Genomic DNA, 23,477 nt, shown 5'->3' on the forward strand with positions numbered 1-23,477 from the left:
CCCATAAATTGTGAGTGAAAGTGTAGCATGTCACTTCCAGTCTGCAGCCTTTAATATCTGCTGCACAATTTGCCGTGTTTTCCTCTCTCTGCCACAGTGTTCCATATGGTTCCCTGAGTAAGGAGGACATGGAGCAGACACCCTGAGATGGGCATGTAATGTGAATGAGAAAGAAAGCTTTTTTTTTTAAATCCATTAAAAATTTTTTTTTGTACTGAGATATAATTCACATACCCTAGCATTTGTTCATTTAATGTGTATGATTCAGTGGTTTTTAAAATGATAGTCACAAAATCACTCAACCATCATCATTATCTAGTTCCAGAACATTTTCATCACCCCAGAAAGAAACCTCTTACTCATTGCAGTCACTCCCCATTCCCTCCACTTCTCATCTCCTGGGAATCAGCTACTTCCTGCCGCTCTGAATTTGCCTGTTCTGGGCATTTCATATCAACAGAATCATACAATACATGGCTTTTTGTGTCTGGCTTCTTTTACTTCCTTAGCATAATGTTTTCAAGGTTCAGCCATATTACAGCCTGAATCAATACTTCATCCTTTCTTCTGGCTGCATAATATTCTAGTGTATGTGTGATATGTGTAATACTACATTTTGTTTGCTCAAGCTTTGTTATTTTAAGTCACTGAGATTTTTTTCGGGTTGTTTGTCACCAAGGATAATCTGACCTATTCTCACTGATACAGTAAGTACTTGAATTGCCAGTGTTTTGAGTAGTTGTCGTGTTCTGCTGTACCACCATTTGGGTAATAAAATCTGTTGCTGTTAGGGGCCGTTGAGTCAGTTCCCATTCGTAGTGACCCTGTGTATAACAGAACAAGACACTGGCCCGTCCTGCACCATCCTCACAATCGTTGCTATGTTTGAGCCGATTGTTAAAGCCACTGTGTCAGTCCATCTCGTTGAGGGTCGTCGTCTTTTTCGCTGACCCTCCACTTTACCAAGCATGGTATCTTTCTTCAGGGACTGGCCCCTCCTAATAACATACCCAGAGTAGGGGAGATGAAGTCTTGCCATCCTGGCTTCTAAGGAGCGTTCTGGCTGTACTTCTGAGATAGATTCTTTCCTTCTTCTGGTAAACCCAAAAACCAAACCCACTGCCATTGAGTCGATTCCGACTCATAGCGACCCTATAGGGCAGCGTAGAACTGCCCCGTAGAGTTTCCAAGGAGCGCCTGGTGGATTTGAACTGCCGACCTTTTGGTTAGCAGCCATAGCTCTTAACCACTACGCCACCAGGTAGTCCATGGTATATTCAGTATTCGTCTCCAACACCATAATTCAGAGGCATCAATTCTTCTTCAGTCTTCCTTATTTATTGTCCAGATTTCATATGTATATGAGGCAGCTGAAAACACCATGGCTTGGGTCAAGCACATCTTAGTCCTCAAAGTGACAACTTTGCTTTTTAACACTTTCAAGAGGTCGTTTGCAGCAGATTGAATCTAAAAACTGCCTTAAATGATACTTTCCCATTTTGATTATTTTTGTGTATGTCTGAATCCAGAATTCACTGCAGTAATAGCACATTTTCTGTCTCAAGTGGTGTGGATCAATTTATTGTCTAAATTAATTTGCTTTATTAAGAGTATATTTTCAGTTTCCCCAAATAAAAATATTCTGACATTCTGATGAAGTAGCTTTTTATGTTTTTTTCTAGTATGTATAGTCAGTAACCCATTAGCAGGTTGCGTTCCTTCTGGCAGTTTTTTGTCAGTGGTTTGGAACTTACACTGTACGTTACCTCAAAATAGTGTTTAAACAGAGATTTGGTTCCAGGCCAGGATAGTAACATTAAAGTGACAGGAATAAAATAGCAGTTGATAATACTAGCCAGAGCTCAGGATCCTAGGAAAAGAGATCACAAAGACAAAGGGAGAAGAGGACAGTCTTTCAGTTTTTATTCTCAAATAGGGCTGAACTTAAAATAGTTGAAGTGTTTGTCCACTATTTCAATTAAAAGGAAGTTAACTAATTGCATTTAAAGCATTCATTTAAGTAAAACTAGGGTAATTTTGATGTCTTTTAAGCTAAATATATCTTGGTCGAATTAGATATAATTAGGCTCTCAAACCAATTAACTGGTGGTGGAAATGAATAGAAACTAAACCATAATTAGTCAACATTACTTAACTTTGAGTCACTCTTCACAGGCATCAGACTGCATATAAAAAGCCTTACTGCCAAACTACCAATAAACTAAGCCAGATTTTTTGGTATTTAAAATCAGAGAAAGGACTGCTTTGCTATTTGCGTTTCTTCCGGTAGGTGGCAGCATAACTAAACTGGTTGTCTTGTATGGTCATTTGACATTTTATGTTGTTAAAGGCTTTAGTTAATTTCTGTATCTACCGAACTACAAAATGTGTTGTTTTTTTTTTAATTGCTTCCTCCAGATATGCTGTTTACTCCTTGCTTGAATGAGGACGAGTTTAGATAAGAAAATTGCCTGTTACCCTTTCTTTATAGGCGTCAGGTGTAATAAATACTGCCAACTGGTGAACAGTTCTTTGCATGTGTATTCTGTTGAAACTTACTCTGAATAAGTTTTTTGGAGATATTTCTTGTAACCCAAACCAGAACTTAAAGCAGTTGTTAAAGCAAAGTTAAGGAGTTTTGGTGGCGCAGTGGTTAAGCGCTTGGATGCTAACCAGAATGTTGGTAATTTGAACCAACCTGCCACTCTGTAGGAGAAAAGACCTGGTGATCTGCTCCAGTAAAGATTACAGCCTAAGAAATCCTATGGGGCAGTTCTATGAGTTGAAATTGACTTAAGGACGCACAGCAACAACATAGCAAAGTTGTTCTTATTGCAGAGAATTTGCCACAGATTTACTCAATTCAGTGTGTTAGTTTGATTTCAGGACTCCTGTTCCCGTGGGCGTTAATTGTAGGTCTGAGTAAAATGAAATCCTTGACAACTTCAGTATTTTAATATTTTCTCTGTTCATCATGATGTGGCTTATTGGTCCAGTTGTGAGGATTTTTGTTTTCTTTATGTTGAGGTATAATCCATACTCAAGGCTGTAGACTTTTTTTTTTTTTTTAAACATTTTGGTATATTTACCTCATATATGTATGGCCCTGGTGGCACAGTTGTTAAAGGGCTTGGCAGCTAACCAGAGGCCTTAGCATAAATCTTTACTTCCACACCCGATGAAAAACAAAAACAAGCCAGTTTTACTTAAGAATGCCCTTCCTAAATGAAGTAGTGAAAATTGCTAATTTTATCAGATTGTGTAATTCTGAAATTCTGTGTAAATAAATTGGGAAGCTGCATGCCAGAGTACAGGCTGTTTAAAGAAAAAGTGCTGTGTGATTGCATGAGATTTGAGCTAAACTAGCCAGCCCCTCCCCCCACCAGTAGAACACAAAAACAGTGTTCAGGTAAAAACAGCTTGAAAGAACAACTGATAGACAAACTGTGGTTATTTAGACTTTGGGATTTGACAGATATTTTCTCAAAAGTGAATGAAATAAATCTGTCACATCAAAGAAAACAACGTAGTTGTTGACAATGATAAAATTCAGGCTTCAAAGTGGAAATTAGCATTTTGGAATACTTGTATGTACCACCATGACCTTGAGTTTTTCAATACTTATAGAAACCTTTTCTGTTGAGATAAGTGGTAATAGTCACTTTTTTTTTTTTTTTTTTAATGTTGTGTAATGAAGAGTGTCAACATTTGGAAGATCTATATGACTTAGTAAGTGAATATTTTCCAAATCACCAGTTTGTGATGTTATAAAATGTGTGTTGAAAGATCCATTCAGAATAGAAGACAAAGCTCTTGGTACATTTTCAGATTTCATATTGCAACTAACATTTAAGAAACTACCACTAGTCAAGTTTTGGTGTAGTATCAAAGAAGAACATCTACAATTCTTTCTATTAAATATTCTTTCCTTTTCTGTTTACATATCTGTGTGAAGCTAGATTTCCTTTATTTACTTCAACCGAAACAACATATCACAGCAGATTCAATACAGGAGACATAAGAATCTATCTGTTTTCTGTTAAACCAGACATTAAAGAGGCAGGAATGTAAAAACAATACCATTCTACTCACTACATTAAAAAATACGTATATAGTTAACTTTTTATAAAAATGTTAATATGCTGTAGATTTGTTATCAGTTTAGTGTGAATTAATAAGTACCTTTAAAATTTTAATTTCTAATATGGTAAGTATTGGTAGATCTAACTCACCTATAAACAAAAGCCTTTTGGAATCGTCAGTTATTTTAAGGGTGTAAATGGTCCTCGAAAGGAGCCCTGGTGGCATTGTGGTTAAGCAGTCATCTGCTAACTGAAAGGTCGGCAGTTCGAACCCACCAGCTACCCTGTGGGAGAAAGATGTGGCAGTCTGCATCCATAAAGATTACAGCCTCGGAAACCATATCGGGCAGTTCTACTCTGCCCTGCAGGGTCGCTGTGAGTCGGAATTGATTCCACGGCAATGGGTTTTTGTTTTTTTTTTAAGGTTCCTTGAGACCAAAATGTTTGAGAATTGCTAGAATAGAACAGTCTCCAAATACATGGTTAAGGAAAGCGTAGGCCAGTGTGATAGTATGCTAATATTTGTGTGAAAAGGGTTATGAATGGAATACTTATTTTTTTGTGTATATGCAAAATTCTTCTGGAAGGACAGAAAAGAACTATAAGTGTTGGTTAGATCAGGAAAAGAAATAGAGTGGCTGGGGAGAAGCAATGAAAGGTAAAACTCTGTTGAACTCTTATGAATTTTAAACCAGATGAATGCATTACCCATCTAAAAAAAAAAAGAAATTTAAACAGTCCTGCCCAGCTGTGTTACCAATTTCAGGAAACCTAGGTCTTTGTGAAAAAGTTGAAACAAGTTTGGAATAATAGTTATTCCTTGTCTGGTAGCTTTTTTCTTGTTTTATTTGAGAAGAAAATGAAGCTTGTTTATTTTAGGTATAGAAAAGTTCATTTAATGTCCAAGACATACATTCATGTTGAAATAATGTAAATCAAAGAGGTAGCAATTTCCCCAATGGGGCCCAAAGTATATTGAACTTAAGTTTTAAGGAGGAACAGTTTGATTAGTTTTTTTTTTTTTTAATGGCAGTCTATTACTAGGTTCCTAGGAAAGAGATTGGGTTTATATTAGAAGACTGTGATAATTTAGAGTCCTGTCACTTAAAAGGTTTCGAATATGTGCTGTGTGAAATGTGGAAGTAAAAAAGCTAAGTAAATGTTATGATGTTTCGTTTAGTACAGAAAGTACTTTTAATGCTCAGAACCTTAGAGGCTTTTGGAATTTTTGAATAATGAAGGAATCAATTTTATTTATTCTGTCTGTGATTAAATGTGTCTTTTGATCAGTGTTCATACTTTTACCTTTTGGATAGATAAAATATCTTTTTATGAAAAAGGAAAATTATTTTAATATATCAGCTCTTCAGATTTTCTCTTTTCATGTAATATTGCTGAAATTTACTTCTTTGAGTACTGAAATATCATTTCCAGAGCTCTTTGAAGCAGTTGAGAGGAAGATATTGCCTGTGATTCTGCTCATTAGTTGTAGTTGAAAGTTTGCCCACAATTCGGAATCATTTTCCCTCAAGTTCTTTAGTTTACAAAGAATGCTCTTAATAGTGTTAATGGGTTTTTCTGAAATATTAGACAAATGGGTACTTCATTCAGAAAGGAGTTTTGCCTGCTTTTATTAGTTGCATTTGTGTGTATAATATTTGACATTTTTCAAAGCATGTACACATTTGCTTTTGATTCTCAGCACGTCTTGGAAATAACACAATTAGTGTTTTTCCTATTTTATATGTGTGGAAATTGAAATTCAGAGGACTAAATGAATTGCCTAATGTCATATAGCCTTGTAAAATAGTAAAATAGAGTTTTTAAATAAAACTTCAGACTCTATTCTTGGAATAAAGGTACTTATCTAGACTTACTGTGTCAGACTCAGATCTTGTCCTCCAGGGGCTTGGAGTTGAGTGGCAGATCTCCCCCTCCCCACCCCCCTACTGGGAGAAGTGTGGAAGTGTGGTCCTGTCCCATCGAAGGGCCATCTAGCTCAGATTTTTTTTTTAGGAAGTGACAAGTCTTGAAGGCTAAATAGGAGAAATGAGCCAGAGTGAGTCTGGTTATGGGATGGGGAGAAGGGTGTTCAGGTAGAAAGGAGAGTCAGAGGGCCTAAAACAGAACCTCGATGTTTGGGAACTGCTAGTAGCTCCAGGGGATCTGTGTGGTGGGCTTGCATGGGAGAAGAACCAGAATATGAAAAGTGAGAGGTAGACTAAAACAAACTCGTGGTAGAATCAATTCTGACTCATAGCGACCCTATGCTTTCTAAATTGAGAAGTTCAAACTTTATTTAAAGGTCTCAGGGTGTCAACAAAAGAATTCAAATAGATACTGAAGAGTCAGATTGAACAAGGCTTGAGTCTTGTTCTTTGGCTATAAGCTGTGGGACCATAGTCAAGCGATTAAATATTTCTGGGCCCCAATTGCCTCATATGTAATATGGGGAAACACTCAATTTGCAGGCAGTTAGGAGGACAAAAAAAAGAGATGTAAATAAAACACCTAGCACAGTACAAAAACTGCTAAGCACTCAGTAATGGAAGATGAATTGGGAAAAGTAAGGGCAGTTCACTACACATATCCTAAGTATCTAAGGAGGATTGAAAAAATATGAATTAAGTCTTCTTTAAAAATGGTATTGGAACATTTGGACATTCCTAAAACAGTCCAATTGAAATGCTTTTATAATTTAACATGTTTAATATTTAGGAATTGTTAAATGTGGCATTTCCTTACATCCTTGTTTGAAGGCAAGACTTTATCAGATCTGGTTGCCATGTTATGAGACTGCGACAAGTGAGAATGTGTATAGAATGAAATTTGTTTGCATTATGTTTTGTGCTATGTCTGCTACCCCTCCCCGCCCATACACATACCAGCTCCCAGCCCCAGGAATGAATTCTTTGTGAGAAGACCTGGATCTTTCATTTCCTAGCTCTCTAGTCTTAGGCCAATGATTTGCCCATTTGTGTGTTTCTTCGGTATTAAAATGGTTCCTGATTCATTTAGCTTCAGAGAATAAAATGAAATTTTACATGGATGCATTTTGGAAAACACACAGTTTGAAGTTTTCTCTTTTGATACTTCATGATTTGGTTTTTGGTAAGGAGTTAAATACCAGGCATGTATTACATTTTTTTTATTGTTATCCAGAGTTGCAGATGTATATTTTAGTCCCTGCTTTCCAGCTAATGATGCTTATAACTGAGCAGCTACAGAAGTGTTTTACAACCAAGCTAGTATAAAAACCCAAAAAAACCTCAGAATTAACAGGGCTTTTTTTTTTTTAAGGTCAGGTCATTGTGGAAACCCTGGTGGCGTAGTGGTTAAGTGCTACGGCTGCTAACCAAAGAGTCAGCAGTTCGAATCTGCCAGGCGCTCCTTGGAAACTCTGTGGGGCAGTTCTACTCTGTCCTATAGGGTTGCTATGAGTCGGAATCGACTTGATGGCACTGGGTTTGGTTTGGTTCGGCTTAAGGTCATTGTAAACATTCATAAGCCATTCTAATTTATTAAGTCTGTGCCACTTCCTTGAATTTCTTTTTTTCTCTCCTCCAGGCCCAAACGTAGTTTGGTTTCTATAGGAAATGCCTATATAATTCACATAATTTTATCATTTGTCCTAACTTTGAATGTGCCCTTTTAACATATTAAGAGAGCAAGCCTTTTAAGTAGCATGTTAAGTTTGCATAGTTTTTAAAGATGGCTAAACCAAATCTCAGTTTTGCGTCACAGATTTTGGAACAAAGATAGAGAAGTCTTACTAAACTTCAGGGGGTTAGCCTCCTCCTTTTATTTGCGTACTTCATTATGCATTTTGAATTCCTTCTAGGTATATTTGCATTTCAGATTGTGGCAATAGGGCTTTTTTATACCTGGTTTCCCAGAATGATCACATTTATGTTCTTCTACACAGGCCAGCCCTCCCGATCTCTATATCGAAAGATTTAATATAGCTCTCGGACAGTATATGGGAGCGTTGCAGAGCATTGTGCCTCTTTTCATATATATGGTAAGTTAGAGCCGTTTCCTCCTTTCCCATTAAGACGGGAGGTTTATTGGTCTAAACACAGACAGATGCAGATGTTTCAGCGTGTTTTATTTCTCTTTTACTATTAGTTGTGTTAGAAATGGAAATTAAACTATTTCAATAATGTTTAATTGTTGTTAAAATACAAGAATTAGTTATTTTTCCTTTTTCTGTTATTAAGTTCCATAAGTAACAGTTACTGAATAAACAGACACTGAGAATCAGCAGTCACTCTGTACACATTTATTTCTGCCATGTGGAAGGCATTGTACTCGGTCTCAGAAGATAAAGATATATAAGAATGATTTCTTGCCCTCAGAAAGTAGAGAGCTAAAACATCTATCCAAAAATACGATGTATGATAAATCCCAAGTTAGTTCCTTAAAAAGTAATGCAGAAAAACATTTACTTCCATTCTGATCATCTCTTTCATTTGGAGATTTGTGCCATGAATGTAATTGATATACTGTTGACTTTGTTAACTAACCTCCTATGCTTTTAAATATATAAAATCACAGATCCTTATAATGTTAGTGTTTCCATTGAGTGGAGGGGCTCTTAGAAACCATCTCTTTTAACTCTTCTTTGTTTAATAGATTGGGGAATAGGATATTTTGGTTGATCCTACATTCTGTATCATGTAGATTGCTATATGTGGAATATTGATCTTAAAAATGATTTCTTTCAAATAAAATATACAGGTATGCATTGCTTACTGTCTACAATACGTTCTGTGAAATAGGATGTTATGTGATTTGGACGTAATGCGAACATCATATTACATATAGGAAAGAGACGCTCAGGATGGTTACTGTTTGGGTCCGGGACTCACGCTGCTTCCATACTGACTGACTGTGAAAAAACTTGAATTCCACCACCACTGGAGTACAGTGCACACTCGCTTTCCAGCCAGCCACTGGTCCCTTCCTGTCCATCCTCTCTACCTTCCTTCCCAGTCTGCCAGACCATTAGACGTCCGTGGGAGGAGCTGCAGCCTTAGGCCTGGGGGTCACATGCAGGGCACCTGGGCTGAATTGGGCAGCAGTCTCCAGAGGGGCATTCCCCTCAGCAGCTCCAGTGGCGTCTGTGCAGTCCCTGCCTGAGGCGAGCACAGTGGGACAGGAGGCCACAGATGGGCTCCTGGACCCCTTTCCCCTGCTGCCCCGTGGCCAGGATGAATGCTGAACCTGGAGAGCTAGAGAGAGACAGATGGGATCTCTTGCAGAGTATGTTGCTGTGTCCTATTCTCCGATCAGAATTTCTGAACTCTGTTATAGCTTTATGGGACCACGAATGTATATGCGACACACGTGCGTACTTTGAAAAAACTGTTTTTAATTTAGAAGATTCTTTACAAAAGATCATGTTGTATATGATTTTCATTTATACTTCTTCATTCCTTAGGTACTGTTATGGATTGATTGTGTCCCCAAAAAATATGTGTGGTAAATCCTAACCTCTGTGCCTAAAGTTATAATCCCATTGGGGAATGGATTGTCTTTGTTATGTTAATGACACAGGATCGGTGTAGGGTGCGTCTTCAGTCGTCTTCAGTCATTCTCAAGCAAGTCATTAAACAAGCAAGCAAGCAGAAGAGATGAGGAAAGACATGTACTAAGATACCTGAAGATAGTCTAGGAGCAGAAGCTCAGATAAGGACATTCCTTCACAGCCAACAGAGAGAGAAAACCTTCCCCTAGAGCTGGCACCCTGAATTTGGACACCTGGCCTCCAAAACTGTGAGAAAATAAATTTCTGTTTATTAAAGCCACCCACTGGAGATATTATAGCAGTACTGGATAACTAAGACAAAATTTGGTATTGGAAGAGTGGGGTGCTGCTCTAACAGATACCTAAAATGTGGAAGCAGTTTTGAATTTGGGCAATAGGTAGAGGCTGGAAGAGTTTTAAGGTGTTTGATAGTAAAAGCTTAGAGTGCCTTAAAGAAACTGCTGGTAGAATTATGGACATCGAAGACAATTCTGATAATGGCTCAGAAGGAAGTGAGGAGAACCACAGAGAACGTCTCTGTCATCTTAGAGAACACATATGGCACCAGCAACAGAATGTCGCGAGAAATGTGGATGTTAAATGTGCTTCTGGCGAGGCTTTAAAAGGAAACGATGGACATGTGGTTGGATAGTGGAAGAAGGGCGGTGCTTTTTCTGTAGTGGCAAAGAACTTGTCTGAATTTATGTTCAAATGTGTGGTGGAATGTAGAACTTGTAAATGATGAACTCGAATATTTGGCTGAGAAGATTTTTAAGCAAGATCTTAAAGGGGTCACATGGTTTCTCTTTGCTGCTTACAGTAAAATGTGAGATGGACTTTAACATGAACTGTGTAAAATGAAAACAAACCTTAAAGATTTGGAAAATTCTTTTGTATGAACTAAAGCCACATATCCTAGAATTTTGACCAAGGATAACGTGGCTGCACAGTCTTCCGGTAAAGAGATTTAAGCCTGTAACTGATGGACCTAACCAACTCCCACAGCAGAAAACCCATCAGTTTAGACCGAAGGGGACAGAGAGAACGAAAAGAGAGAATCCTGTCTGCCTCATGGAATTCTGCAGGCAGGAAACAGATCAAAGGAGCTAATCCCTTGTTCTCTAGGAAAAGAAAAGAACGGTCCCTGGAGCAGCTCAGAGATCAGCAGAACTGTTGGAAGGAGCACAGGAAACAGAACTGCCTTGGGCTCAAGGGGTATGGCCAGGGCCTCTGGGGTGTCAAAGGGTAGAGCCATGGCCTCCTAGGTTTCAAAGAGTCTGATCATCACCAACTAGGTTCTGGAATGTGGGGCCAGGAGGATGGGGCCTCTGCCCAAAGCTGAGGGAGTGAGGCTGCCCTGCCCATGGGGCAGAAGAATGGGGCCTGCCCAAAGCTAAGGGAGCAGAGTTGCTGTCCCAGTGGATCTGGAAGGCTGAGCTTAAGCCCAGGGCTGATGAGCCTCCACCCAGTGTCCAGAGAGCATGGACAGCACCCAGAGTCTAGAGGGGACTGCCTTTGCCCAGATGGGCCCAAAGAGCAGAGGATTATCAGCCTTGAAAGCTAATGTAAATTGTTCTGCAGGGTTTTGGACTTGCGTGGTCCTTGTTATCCCGTCTTTCCCTCCAGTTTCTCCCATTTGTAATGGAGATGTCTACCTTGCACCTACTTGTCCCACCATTGTACTTTGGAAATAACTTGTATTCTAGATTTCACAGGTTCACAGGTGAAGAGAAATTTGCCCCAGGATGGAATACACCTAAAATCTCACCTATATTTGATTTAGATGATTCGGAAAATGAGACTCTGGACTTGGAGTTGATTTAAGACTTTTGGGATAATGTGATGCGGTGAATGTGTTTTGCACATGATAAGGACATGAGTTTTTTGAAGACAGAGGGTAGAATGTACTTGATTGATTTGTGTCCCCCCAAAATATCTGTTGTAAATCCTAACCTCTGTGCATGCCTAAGGTTATAATCCCCTTTGGAAATGGGTTATCCTTGTTATGTTAATGAGACAAGATTAGTATAGGGTGTGCCTTGAGTCAGTCTCTTTTGAAATATGGAAGAGATTAAACAAGGGAGCAGGAAGAAATGGGGAAGACACAAGCCAACCAATATGAAGATCGCCTAGGAGCGGAAGCTCAGAAGAGACAAGGATGACAGAGAGAGAAAGCCTTTCCCTACAGCTGGCACCCTGAATTTGGACTTCTAGTCTTCTAAACTGTAAGGAAATAAATTTCTGTTAGTTAAATCCTCTCACTTGTGGTATTTCTGTTATAGCAGGGCCAGATAACTAGGACAGGTATTAATACCAATTTTAGAAGTTAATACACCTTCTCACTTATTGACTGCCTTGTTATCTGACATCTCACATTTATAACAATAGTAAAAATCTGATTATTTTGCACATTAAGGATGTATACAACTGGCAGTAATGAACATTGAGGTGCGACAAGAGTAGCGCTGGCTGTGATGGTTAAAGTTATATATCAACTTGGCTGAGTGAGCCATGAGTCTCAGTGGTTTGGCAGTTAAGAAATGATGTAATTTGGCAGTTACATGGTAATGTAATTTGGCAGTTATGTAATGATGTAGTAATTCTCCATTTTGTGATCTGACGTGGTCAGCTTCCATTTTCGCACAACACCGATTTCATATAATGACCTGGTCTTTGGAACCTAACCATGTCGATAAATGAGGGCGGAGTGTAGAGTTTTCCAGTTATTATAATTCAGAAAGAACTTTTTTGCCTGTATTTTACGAGACTTACCTTGGAAGAAAATGAATTGAAAAGACTTTTTTGTTAAGTTTCAGAACTCCTTTCTGAATCATGAAACTTTAGGCAAGAATATCATTGGCGATATTAGAGATCAGTGCATCTGGCTCGGTGGAATTAACTTCTTGGAAAGGATCAGGAAAGCCTGGGAAGTAGCCACATTGTATGATGTTTCTCATTTTGGCGAAATCCTCTCATGGGTTATGTCATTAGGAGCGTATGTTAGGTAGGTATCTTAGAAACTGCCAACAAACTCCTTATTCTTGCTGTTTTAAAGGTTCAAATTGAGGAGAGACTGTGAATGGAAATGGAGCTGAAGGATAGGGCCTATTTGTGGGTAAGGGAGTTAAGAGTAGGCAAGAGGATTTATTTCCATGTCTGCTGTTTCAATGGAATTTATTAGTGAGCATGTTAGGGGAATTAGTAATGAAAAAAAGTGTAAATTATCATCGTTTGGATTTTGAGGCAAAATGGGAATAGCTATTTTTTAAAACATGGAAGGATATACAAAGCCACTGTTCCAGAAAGAATTGGTTGACATTTAACCATTTTAGGAGGTAGCATATGATCGAGTACAGATGGTATTGAAGGAAAAATTCCAATATGCACCGAAGGCATTGGTGAAAAACAAGGCTCCAGGAATTGACGGAATACCGATTGAGGTGTTTCTACAAATGGATGCAATGCAGGAAGCGCTCACTCGTCTGTGCCAAGAAATTTGGAAGTCAGCTACCTGGCCAGATAGGAAAAGATCCATATTTGTGCCCATTCCAAGAAGGGTGATTAACGGGATGTGGAAATTATCGAGCAATATCATTAATATCACATGCAAGTAAAATTTTGCTGAAGATCATTCAAAAGCAATTGCAGCAGTACATTGACAGGAAACTGCCAGAAATATAAGCCGAATTCACAAGAGGACATTAAATGAGGGATATCATTGCTGATGTCAGATGGATCTTTGCTGAAAGCGGAGAATACCAGAAAGATGTTTACCTGTGTTTTATTGGCTATGCAAAGGCATTTGTTTGTGTGGATCATAACAAATTATGGATAACATTGTGAAGAATGGGAATTTCAGAACACTTAATTGTACTTATGAGGAATCTGTACAAAAACCAAGAACCAGTCATTCAAACAGATCAAGGGGATACTGGCGTAGATGTGTGTCAGGGTTGTATCCTTTCACCGTATTTATTCATTCTGTAGGCTGAGCAAATAATCAGATAAGTTGGACTGTGTGAAGAAGAATGCAGCAGATTTGGAGGAAGGCACATTAACAACCTGCGATATGTAGGTGACACAACCTTGCTTGCTGAAAGTGCAGCAGACTTGAAGCAGTTACTGATGAAGATTAAAGATTGTACAGCCTTCAGTATGGATTACACCTCAACATAAAACAAAAATCCTCACAATTGGACCAATAAGCAACATCATGATAAACAGAGAAAATATTGAGGTTGTTAAGGATTTCATTTCACTTGGATCCATAGCCAACGCCCGTGGAAGCAGCAGTCAAGAAATCAAATGGTGTATTACATTGGACATGTCTGTTGCAAAAGACCTCTTTAAAGTGTTAAAAAGCAAAGATGTCACTTTAAGTACTGAGGTGCACCTGACTCATACTGTGGTGTTTTCAATCACCTCATATGTATGTGGGAGTTGGACAGTTAGGAAGACCAAAGAATTGATGCCTTTGAATTATGGTGTTGGCAAAGAATATTGAATATACCATGGACTGGCAGTAGAACAAACAAATCTGTCTTGGAAGAAGTACAGCTAGAATGCTCCTTAGAAGCGAGGATGGCAAGACTTTGTCTTACGTACTTTGGACATGTTATCAGGAGGGGTCAGTCCCTGGAGAAGGACATCGTGCTTCATAAAGTAGAGGGTCAATGAAAAAGAGGAAGACCCTCACTGAGATGAATTGATACAGTGGGTGCAACAGTGGGCTAAAATATAGCAAGAATTGTGAGGATGGCGCAGGACTGGGCAGTGTTTTGTTATGTCATACATGGGGTCGCTATGAGTCAGAACTGACTTGATAGTACCTAACAACAACAATCTTTTAAAAATTAGTTTAAATAAATCAGGAAAGTGATTAACATTCACACTTGCCTATAGTGCCACAGTTGGCTGTCTTAAACTTTATCATAGGATCCTAGGGCTTTAAGAAGTAGATTTCATTTAAGAATAAATGAACCACAACTTATTCTTCGAGCAAAATTCAAGTAAAGGATCTTTGGTTGTAAAATAAAGCTAAACTACAACTTGTCATACAGATTTAAGAGCTCAAACTTGCTTTCTAGTTATTTTTGAAAACTTTTTGTTGTCCAGAAGATAGAAATGCGTTGATCTTTGTCACTGCTCTGTTGGGAAAGTATATTATTTAAAGAAAACAGTTTGAAATGTTAACGTTGAGGGCTATAATCAGCAGAATATCCTTTGTAGTTACAGTAACAGAAAAGGAATTTTGTTAAGCATTTCTTGCCACAATTAACGTCTTTGATTTAGGTGGTCTGTCTATACTGGTATTTAAGAAATCCAGTCATTACATGGAAGGGACTGGACAATGGGTTGGAGAGAAATGCTGACGAAGAGTGAGCTACTTGTATCAGGTGGACACTTGAGACTGTGCTGGCATCTCCTGTCTGGAGCGGAGATAGGAGGGTAGAGAGGGTTAGAAACTGGCAAAGTTGTTCACGAAAGGAGAGACTGGAAGGAGGGAGCGGGCTGACACATTGCGGGGGGAGGGTAAGTGGGAGTGTGGAGTAGGGTGTATATAACCTTATATGTGACAGACTGACTTGATTTGTAAACATTCACTTAAAGCTCAATAAAAATTATTAAAAAAAAAAAAATCCAGTCATTAAAGTAGAAGATAAGTTGCGTCTAAGAGCTTAAATTATCAGACAAGATTGCTGTTGCACAGAGATCAGATAAAGACAATATATATACTTATTTGGAATACTGGAGCTTAAAACGATCATACTGAGAAAAAGTTGGACATCTTCTGTTAAAGAAGTAGAAGTACTTTAGAGTTTCTAAGTCCTTTAGAAGTTTTTATAATTTCATCTTTTAATGGGTTCTGGTTAGAAGCTGTGCCAGAGGCCTTAAATGTTAAGGGGACAATATACCAGAAGTGAAAAGTACTATAAATGCAGAAGATTTTCCCTTGGGAGTTAAACAATTATATTGTTTTTTATTCTTATATGTAAATGAAACAAAATCTCAACCAAAACCCAAAAGCCAAACCTGATGCCGTCAATCCTAGCAACCCGATAGGACCGAGTAGTACTGCCCCATCGGGCTTCCGAGGAGCAGCTGGTGGATTTGAACTGTCGACCTTTTGGTTAGCAGTGGAGCTCTTAACCACTGGGCCACCAGGGCTGTCAAAGAGATGTTGATTCACTTCAAAGACTGCCAAATTAATTTTTGCTCCATATTTTGATTTAAAAATCTCGAGTGTGCAAATAGCTTTATAATTGAGGTTTTCATTAAAAAAAATAAACGGCTTCACCAGATAATATTTACTTCCGAAGGGGAAAAGAAATTCTTAGAAATAAAATACGGCAGTCAACTTAGTCTCTTGTGATAAAATCCATGTAGAAAAATAAACCTAATACCCGTGAAAACTACTATGAAAGATGACTATGAAGGGGTAACTATCATTACCTGATATAAAAATGAATGATTAAAAAAAAAACAAAACCAAACCCATTGCTGTCGAGTTGATTCCGACTCATAGCAACCCTATAGGACAGAGTAGAGCTGCCGCACAGAATTTCCAAGGAGTGCCTGGTAGGTTCAAAGCACCAGCCTTTTGGTTAGCAGCCAGCACCAGCCTTTTGGTTAGCAGCCATAGCACTTAACCATTATGCCACCAGAAGTTTCCAAAATGAATGATAAGGCTATAGTAATTAGAAATGTTTGTCATTGGTGCAGGAATAGATCAATGGAACAGAGCCCAGAAATAGGAATTTAGTAAAAACCTAAGATGACACTTCACACCAGTAAGGAAGAGACGGATTATTCCATAGCTGGCTGTTAGGACGACTGGTAGTCATTTTGGGGTTGGGGCAGGGGAGACTAATTATTCCCATATTCTTTATAAAAAATTCTAGATGGAATAATTTTAAAAAATGAATTAAAGAACTAGAAGAAATCATGTTACAAATATTGGAGCAATAAAATACCTTTCTAAATAAGACCCTAAACCTAGAAGCCGCAAAGGAAGATATATTAGACTTTTTGACGGTGTAAAATTTAAGAACTTTTGTACAGCAAAATACCATAAACCAAAAGTAAATGGAAGGAATTGCAGTAAATTTTGTAAAACATAAGACAAAATACTGCTTTCCGTGGTAAATTAGTTAGGTCTTCGGAATTAGTTTTAAACAATTTAAGAACCCTATTCTCTTGAAAATAGGAGAAAGGACATGAATAGATTGTTCACAGAAAAGAAGAAATACAAATGGCTTATAAACATGAAAATACACTCAACATCGTAATTAAAGAAATAAAAATTAAAACAGAAGTTTTTAAACCTCTTTCAATTACTGGAAGTAGAAAATGTTAATAATCAGTTCTGAGTCTGTAGGAAAATAATTCACATTTTTGTAAATTGGTGAAACCTCTTTGGAAGATTATTTGGCATTATTGTTCAAAGTTAAAAATATACAAACTCTTTGACACAAATTATAACGTTAGGAATTTATCATACAAATAAACTCAAGTATATATGAATATATATGTAGAATGACGTTGTAGCATTGTTTTTAGTTAGCAGAACATTGGGGAAAAAATCTGTATCATCATCAGTAGGGAAATCGCTGGGTGGCTCAAAGGATTAAATGGTGATTACCAGCCAAAAAATTGATGGTTCGAACTCATTCACAGATGCCTTGGAAGACCCTCCTGGTGATCTGCGTCTGAAGGGTCACAGCCTTGAAAACTCTCTGGAACAGTTCTACTCTGCACACATGGGGTTGCCATGAGTCAGAATTGACTCGACAGCAATTAACAATAATAACAGGATAATTTAAGTAATTTATGGAAAACGTATGCAGTTAAAAATAATGACATACGTATATGTACTTTTAGAGAAAAATCTTGAAGACAAAACGTTAGGTGTGAAATCAAGGTACAAAGCAGTGTGTAATATTCCCTCATTAGTGTGGTTTTCCTTCTTTTTTAAGAAAATAAAAAGCATGTCCACATCTATGCAAGGATTATTTTAGAAAGAATATGTGAAAGTCTTCCCAGTTGTCAAATGGGACCATTGGGAGTGGGACCAGTGGGAAGAGGGTTTGGGATGGAAGGCTTGTTTTTATTGCATACTCTTTTACATGGTTTTATTTTTTAATAAAATTTTGAAAGGGGGGAAAATGTTGGGTTAAGAATTAAGAGAATCAGTGAGCACCCTTTTTATATTTTCTACTCTTATGCATTGAGTTAGCATTTAAACGTGAACAAATTTGATCTGGGTTTTGTAAATCATTTTAGTTGGGATGCTTTGGGCTACAGGAAATGGAAAACCTGATTAAAAGCGATTTAAGTAAATGAAGAAAAGTACTATCTCCTGCAATAGAATGCCAGCAATAATGCAGTCTCCAGGGTTGGTTGAATTCATCATTCAGCAGTATTATGGAGGACTCTGGTTCTTTTTGTTTCTTTCCTGTCCACAATATCTGTTTCATCTTACTCTCCTTGTGGTTGTAAAATGACTGTAGGAAGGCCCTCCCTCACACCTAGGTTTCTCTCAGTCTGGGCTATCTTGGGTCACATGTCTACCTCTGAGCCACAGGCAGTCTCTAGGGAATGTCGTAAGCTGAATGACTTGGACTAATCATTGGAGTAGAATGTATCTTGGGGAATCAACTGGTCCGTGTCCGCTGCCCGCTTTCAGCCTAGGTCATTGATAAATGGAGTACCTTTCATTAGTGTGGGTCGGAATCAGCTCGACAGCAACAGGTTTTGTTTTTTCATTGTGTTTTCCAGGGTTGCCTTTAGGTGATGATATGGTATTTTTAAAGGGCATACTAAGTGCCTGTCACACCGTGTGATTCCAAAATGTCTGTACCTTACTGTCTAGTTAATGTTTGGGCTATCTTCCGGTGTTCTTTTGGAAGTGTATGGCTCATTATATTTTATCTTTAAGTACTTTTAATCTCATGCCAGAAAGACATTGAACTATAGTGGCAGGGTTTTTGGTGTTTGATGTTGCATTTTTATATTTTAGTTGATGGGTAGGACCACCTTTATGTGTTGTTTCCTAAAGTAATTTTTTTTTTTTTTTTTGGGTGGGGAGGATCTTCAGTTCATTAGAATAACTAATGATTTTCTTCTTATTGATGCACTGAAAAGGACTTTTTTTTTTTTTCCAGAATAAATTTTACATCGAAACCAAGCTTAACAGAGACTTAAAGGATGATCTTATAAAGCTGTTTACGGAACATGTTGCAGAAAAGCACATTTACAGCCTAATGCGTAAGTCAGTGAATTTATTTTAAGGGTGAGATAACACCATTGGTGATCTAATTTTTGTCCGAGAGCATTGCCATATAAACCCCAGCATTGACAGCTTTGGAACCAGATGTTAAGAAGCGCTGGAGCCTTGTTTTATAGAGAGACCGAGGAATTGAAAATGTGACTTGAAGGTCACCCAGTAAGCTGATAGCAACTTAGCCAGGTTATCCTTTGGACAATGCCTTCATGTCTGGCCTGATACTCGCTGCCTTTTTTCTACCCTCCCACTGATTGGAGAAATATTATTGGGGGTTCACCCCTAACTTTGTTACCAGTAATTTTAGAAGGATTGCAGTGTTAACATTGTTGAAATGGTAGTACAGAATTCTCTCTGATTTTGACTCTTCCGGCTCTGTCCTGGAACCCTGGTGGCACAGTGTTTAGTTAAAGTGCTTGGCTGCTAACCAAAAGATTGGTGGTTTGAACCCACCAGCTGCTCTGTGGAGAAAAACATGACAGTCTGCTTCTGTAAAGATTTACAGCCTTGGAAACCCTGTACGGCAGTTCTACTCTGTTCTATAGGGTCACTATAAGTCGGAATTGACCTGATGGCAGTGGGTCAAGTTGGTCAGTTCTGTCATTTTCTGTGTATCTTAGGTAAGCTTCTTTTCTGTGAAATTGAGATTTGTAAAATATTTAACGTGGCAATGTGCATCATTAAGAAAGCAGATCAAAGTGCTAAGCGCAGCTAGTTTCTCTTCTCTTACCATTCTTGTGCTCCCTGCCCCTCACAGTAGGTAGACTCTGATCCTAAGAATATCTCTCTCCAGGTGGAATTTAGGAAGTCCCTATAACCTAATGTGTTGGTATCCTCTAAAAGCTCATATCTTATGTGATATATCAAGTCTTGTTACAGAATTTTGCACTCATAGTATTTGGATTTGCAGTATGTATTTTTTTGTTTCCTTTTAGTCATAGTTTTTACTACAGTGAGCCCTGATGGCCCAGTGGTTAAGAGATTGGCTGCTGACCAAAAGGTGGCAGTTCGAATCCACCAGCCATTCCTTGGAAACCCTATAGGGCAGTTCTACTCTGTCCTATAGGGTTGCTATGAGTCGGAATCAACTGGATGGCAGTGGGTTTTACAGTGAACTTTTACTAGGATTTACAAAAGGATTATTGTATTATTAACCACAAACTCTTTTTCATTTAAATTAAGAGAAGGAATTTTTAAACATTGGGCCACTTTATTTTAGAAAGGTAGTGTTTTCAAATCGTATTGTAGATGAGAATAATATGTTTCATTTTTATGTTCCCAAGAGATTCTAGAATCTTTGGGATATGACATGTATTTTTCTTGAAGGTTGGAGAGATGGTTCCCAACATCTTCAGACATTATCTCATGAGTTATTCCAGCTATTAATTATAACCATTCAGGTATTTCCTCTGAGGTTGATATTGTCATTTTGCTTTCATTGTAAAATAGAATACAGCATTTTGAAGTCTTTCCCATTAAAATGCTATAGAGAAATGCTACCATCTGGTAAAAAGCCTATTTACTTTGTAAATATGTTTTTATATTTCCTGGCAATTTGGAAATGAACTTTGTTATGCATATAAAAAAAAATTTTTTTTTATAGGGAATATTCAAAAGGAAATCTAGTAGCCCATATCTCCTATTTAGAGGAATAGTCTTACTCATTTTTTATTAAAAAAATTATAAAGTATTTGTGTGGTAGTACAGAAAGTAAAAGAAAACCGGCTCTGTGGTCATGGGCAGAGACAGGGTCACATGGTTACCCGGGTTGTGAAAGTGAGCAGGATGCCCTCAGTTAGAGAAAATGCACTTGCAGCGGTAGCATTTGGGAAAGTGAGTCTCTGACCCTGATCACTAAAAAACTAAAATTACCAGTATGTGCCTTTCAGAAAAAGGCCAAGAGCCTCAGATATGGTGATTTGGTGGAAGGAGAAATGATTGAGGGAGTTTATTGTGTGATGTTAAAGTCGAGAACATTTTAGTCCCCAAACGTAAATCTTTTGTATCATGAACTTCATGGAGGCACTTTCAGCTCACTCCCTAAGTAGATGAATACTGTTATGGATTGAACTGTGTCCCCTCAAAAATGTGTGTCAACTTGGCTAGGCCATGATTTTCAGTGTTATATAATTATCCTCCATTTTGTGATCTTGATATAATTAGCCTTCATTTTGTGATCTGATGTAATTATCCTATGTGTTGGAAATCCTAACCTCTATGATGTTAATGAGGCAGGATTAGAGGCAGTTACATTAATGAGGCAGGATACAATCTATAGGATTAGGTTGTATCTTAAGTCCATCTGTTTTGAGATATAAATGGATAAAACAAGCGAGCAAAGATTGAGGAACCCACTACCAAGGAAGAAGTGCTGGGAGCAGAGCGCATCCTTTGGGCCCAGGGTCCCTGCGCTGAGAATCTCCTGGACCCAGAGGCGGATTGATGCCAAGACACAAGGAGATTTCCAAGGAAAGTCAGGCCCACAGATGTTGAAAGGTGACAAGGACCTTTCGCCAGAGCTAACACAAGAGAGAAAGCCTTCCTCTAGAGCTGGTGCCCTGACTTCAGACTTCTAGCCTTGTCAACTGTGAGAGAGTAAATTTGTTTGTTAAAGCCATCCACTTGTGGTATTTTTATGATAGCAGCAGTAGGTAACTGAGACAAATACTATTGCTTTTGGAAAGTTTTGCTTACTTGTTTTCAGAACCTCTGTGAATTGAATCATTCCCATTAGTGTTCCAAGAGACCTGCGGATATTTGTTAGATTGAACTACTACATCGGATTTATTAAAAAAAAAAAACCTTAGTGTAAACTCTTGGTTTGTCCTCTTAGACTGTTCTTTTCTTGCACTTGTTTACCCTTTAGTCCTTGGGAGAGGGAGTAATGTAAACATTGACAATCAGTGTTCTTTTCCTCTTATAACATCGTTTCCCTTATTTTAGCTTTACTTTTAGAAGCCCAGTCAACACCATTTCAGGTCACACCTTCAACTATGGCAAATATTGTGAAAGGCCTGTATACCCTCAGACCAGGTAAACTTTCATAATTTCTTTTGGGATTGGACCTGTTTATGGTAGTTACAGCCTTATCCGAGGGGCAGTGTTTCCATATGTGTTTTTTGAGGGCTGATGGTATTTAGGGAGCCCTGGTGGCACAGTGGTTAAGTGTTTGGCTGCTAACCAAAAGGTTAACAGTTCGAATCCACCAGCTGCTCCTTGGAAACCCTATGGGGCAGTTCTACTCTGTCCTATAGGGTTGCTATGAGTCGGAATCAACTCGACAGCAGTGGGTTTTTGTTTTTTTAAATGGTGTTTAGATTCGTTCTAACAGAAAATTTGAAGACATTGATTGTGAAATGTAAACTCAGGACTCAGTTGGAACTCTCTACTACTGGAAACATAATGGTTTGGTTCTTGCAGTATGTGTGAGGAAAATACAAGAAATAATTTGTAGGAGACACTAGATAAAATCAAATCGCATATCCGGCCTTAATCTTTGTCTTTATTTTTATGGAGTTTCTCTTTCACTTCCTACCCCACACTGCAGATACACACTTCACAACTCCATTTTCTTAGGCCTGTTATGTACCTTGCAAGGAGTCTAGCAGTACTGGGAAAGTTAGTCATTTTATAAGGATATTTTAGGGAGAGAGATAATCAGAATAGCAGAACCAAAAATCAAGAATCACTGTATTCAAAAGCACGATCTGTAAATGAGTGTAATGTGTCTCCGAATAATGGAGCCCTGGTGCGGCGTAGTGGCTAAGTGGTACGAGTGCTAACCAAAGAGGTGGCAGTTTTAATCTGCCAGGCGCTCTTCAGAAACTATAGGGGGCAGTTCTACTCTGTCGTATAGGGTCGCTATGAGTTGAAATCGACTCAATGGCAATGGGTTTGTTTGTTTGTTTGTTTGTTTTTGTGGGTACAGTGGTTATGCTCTCGGCTGCTAACTGAAAGGTCAGAGGTTCAAACTCACCCGCTGCTCTGTAGGAGAAAGATGTGGCACTCTGCTTCTGTAAAAGTTTGGAGGCTTGGAAACCCTATGAGGAAGTTCTACTCTTCTATAGGGTTGTCAGGAGTCAGAATTGGACTCAGTAGCAATGGGTTTGGCTTCTGATTTGGTCTTAGAATAAAAACATAGATTTAAAGGAGTCCCAAGATAATTTCTTATTTATCCTTCTGCGTGTTTGTAAGCCAGAAGTCCGTGGGTGGCACAAATGGTTTGCTCTGGGCTACTAACTGAAAGGTTCATGGTTAGTATCCACCCAGTGGCACCATGGAAGAAAGGCCTGGTGACCTATTTCCGTAAGACTACAGCCATTAAAAACCCTATGACCTGCAGCTCTGCTCTGGCACACCTGGGGTCTCCATGGTCGGAATTGCCTTGACACCAGTGGATTTGGATGTTGTTTTTTTGGTTGTATTTGTAAGCTAGAACGTAAAACTTCCTATACAATTCTTTAGTCATTTAAAAAATGTCCATGGGAGAGAGATTGCAAAAGTTCTCAGGGTAGAACACTGCTGTATGGTCTGTAGACAGAAGGGATGCCCCTTTCTAGTAATTGCCTTTTTGTCAAAATCT

The 23,477-nt window shown here is 38.4% G+C and overlaps 1 protein-coding gene across 3 annotated transcripts in view; it reads left to right on the top strand.

Annotated features, from left to right (window-relative positions):
* The window catches only part of CACUL1 (CDK2 associated cullin domain 1), a 64,048-nt gene that overhangs the window by 28,667 nt on the left and 11,904 nt on the right, over window positions 1-23,477 (top strand). Inside the window, exons 4-6 of one of the 3 annotated variants that reach the window (XM_003409102.4) lie at window positions 8,008-8,103; window positions 18,777-18,879; window positions 21,839-21,928. In XM_003409102.4, the coding sequence (XP_003409150.2) occupies window positions 8,008-8,103; window positions 18,777-18,879; window positions 21,839-21,928 (289 nt within the window). The remainder of the gene's footprint in view (window positions 1-8,007; window positions 8,104-18,776; window positions 18,880-21,838; window positions 21,929-23,477) is intronic. The other 2 variants (XM_064269259.1, XM_064269260.1) reach the window with 2 other exon arrangements.

The sequence above is a fragment of the Loxodonta africana genome, chromosome 16 (assembly GCF_030014295.1).
Source record: "Loxodonta africana isolate mLoxAfr1 chromosome 16, mLoxAfr1.hap2, whole genome shotgun sequence".
NCBI classification, from domain to species: Eukaryota; Metazoa; Chordata; class Mammalia; order Proboscidea; family Elephantidae; genus Loxodonta; species Loxodonta africana.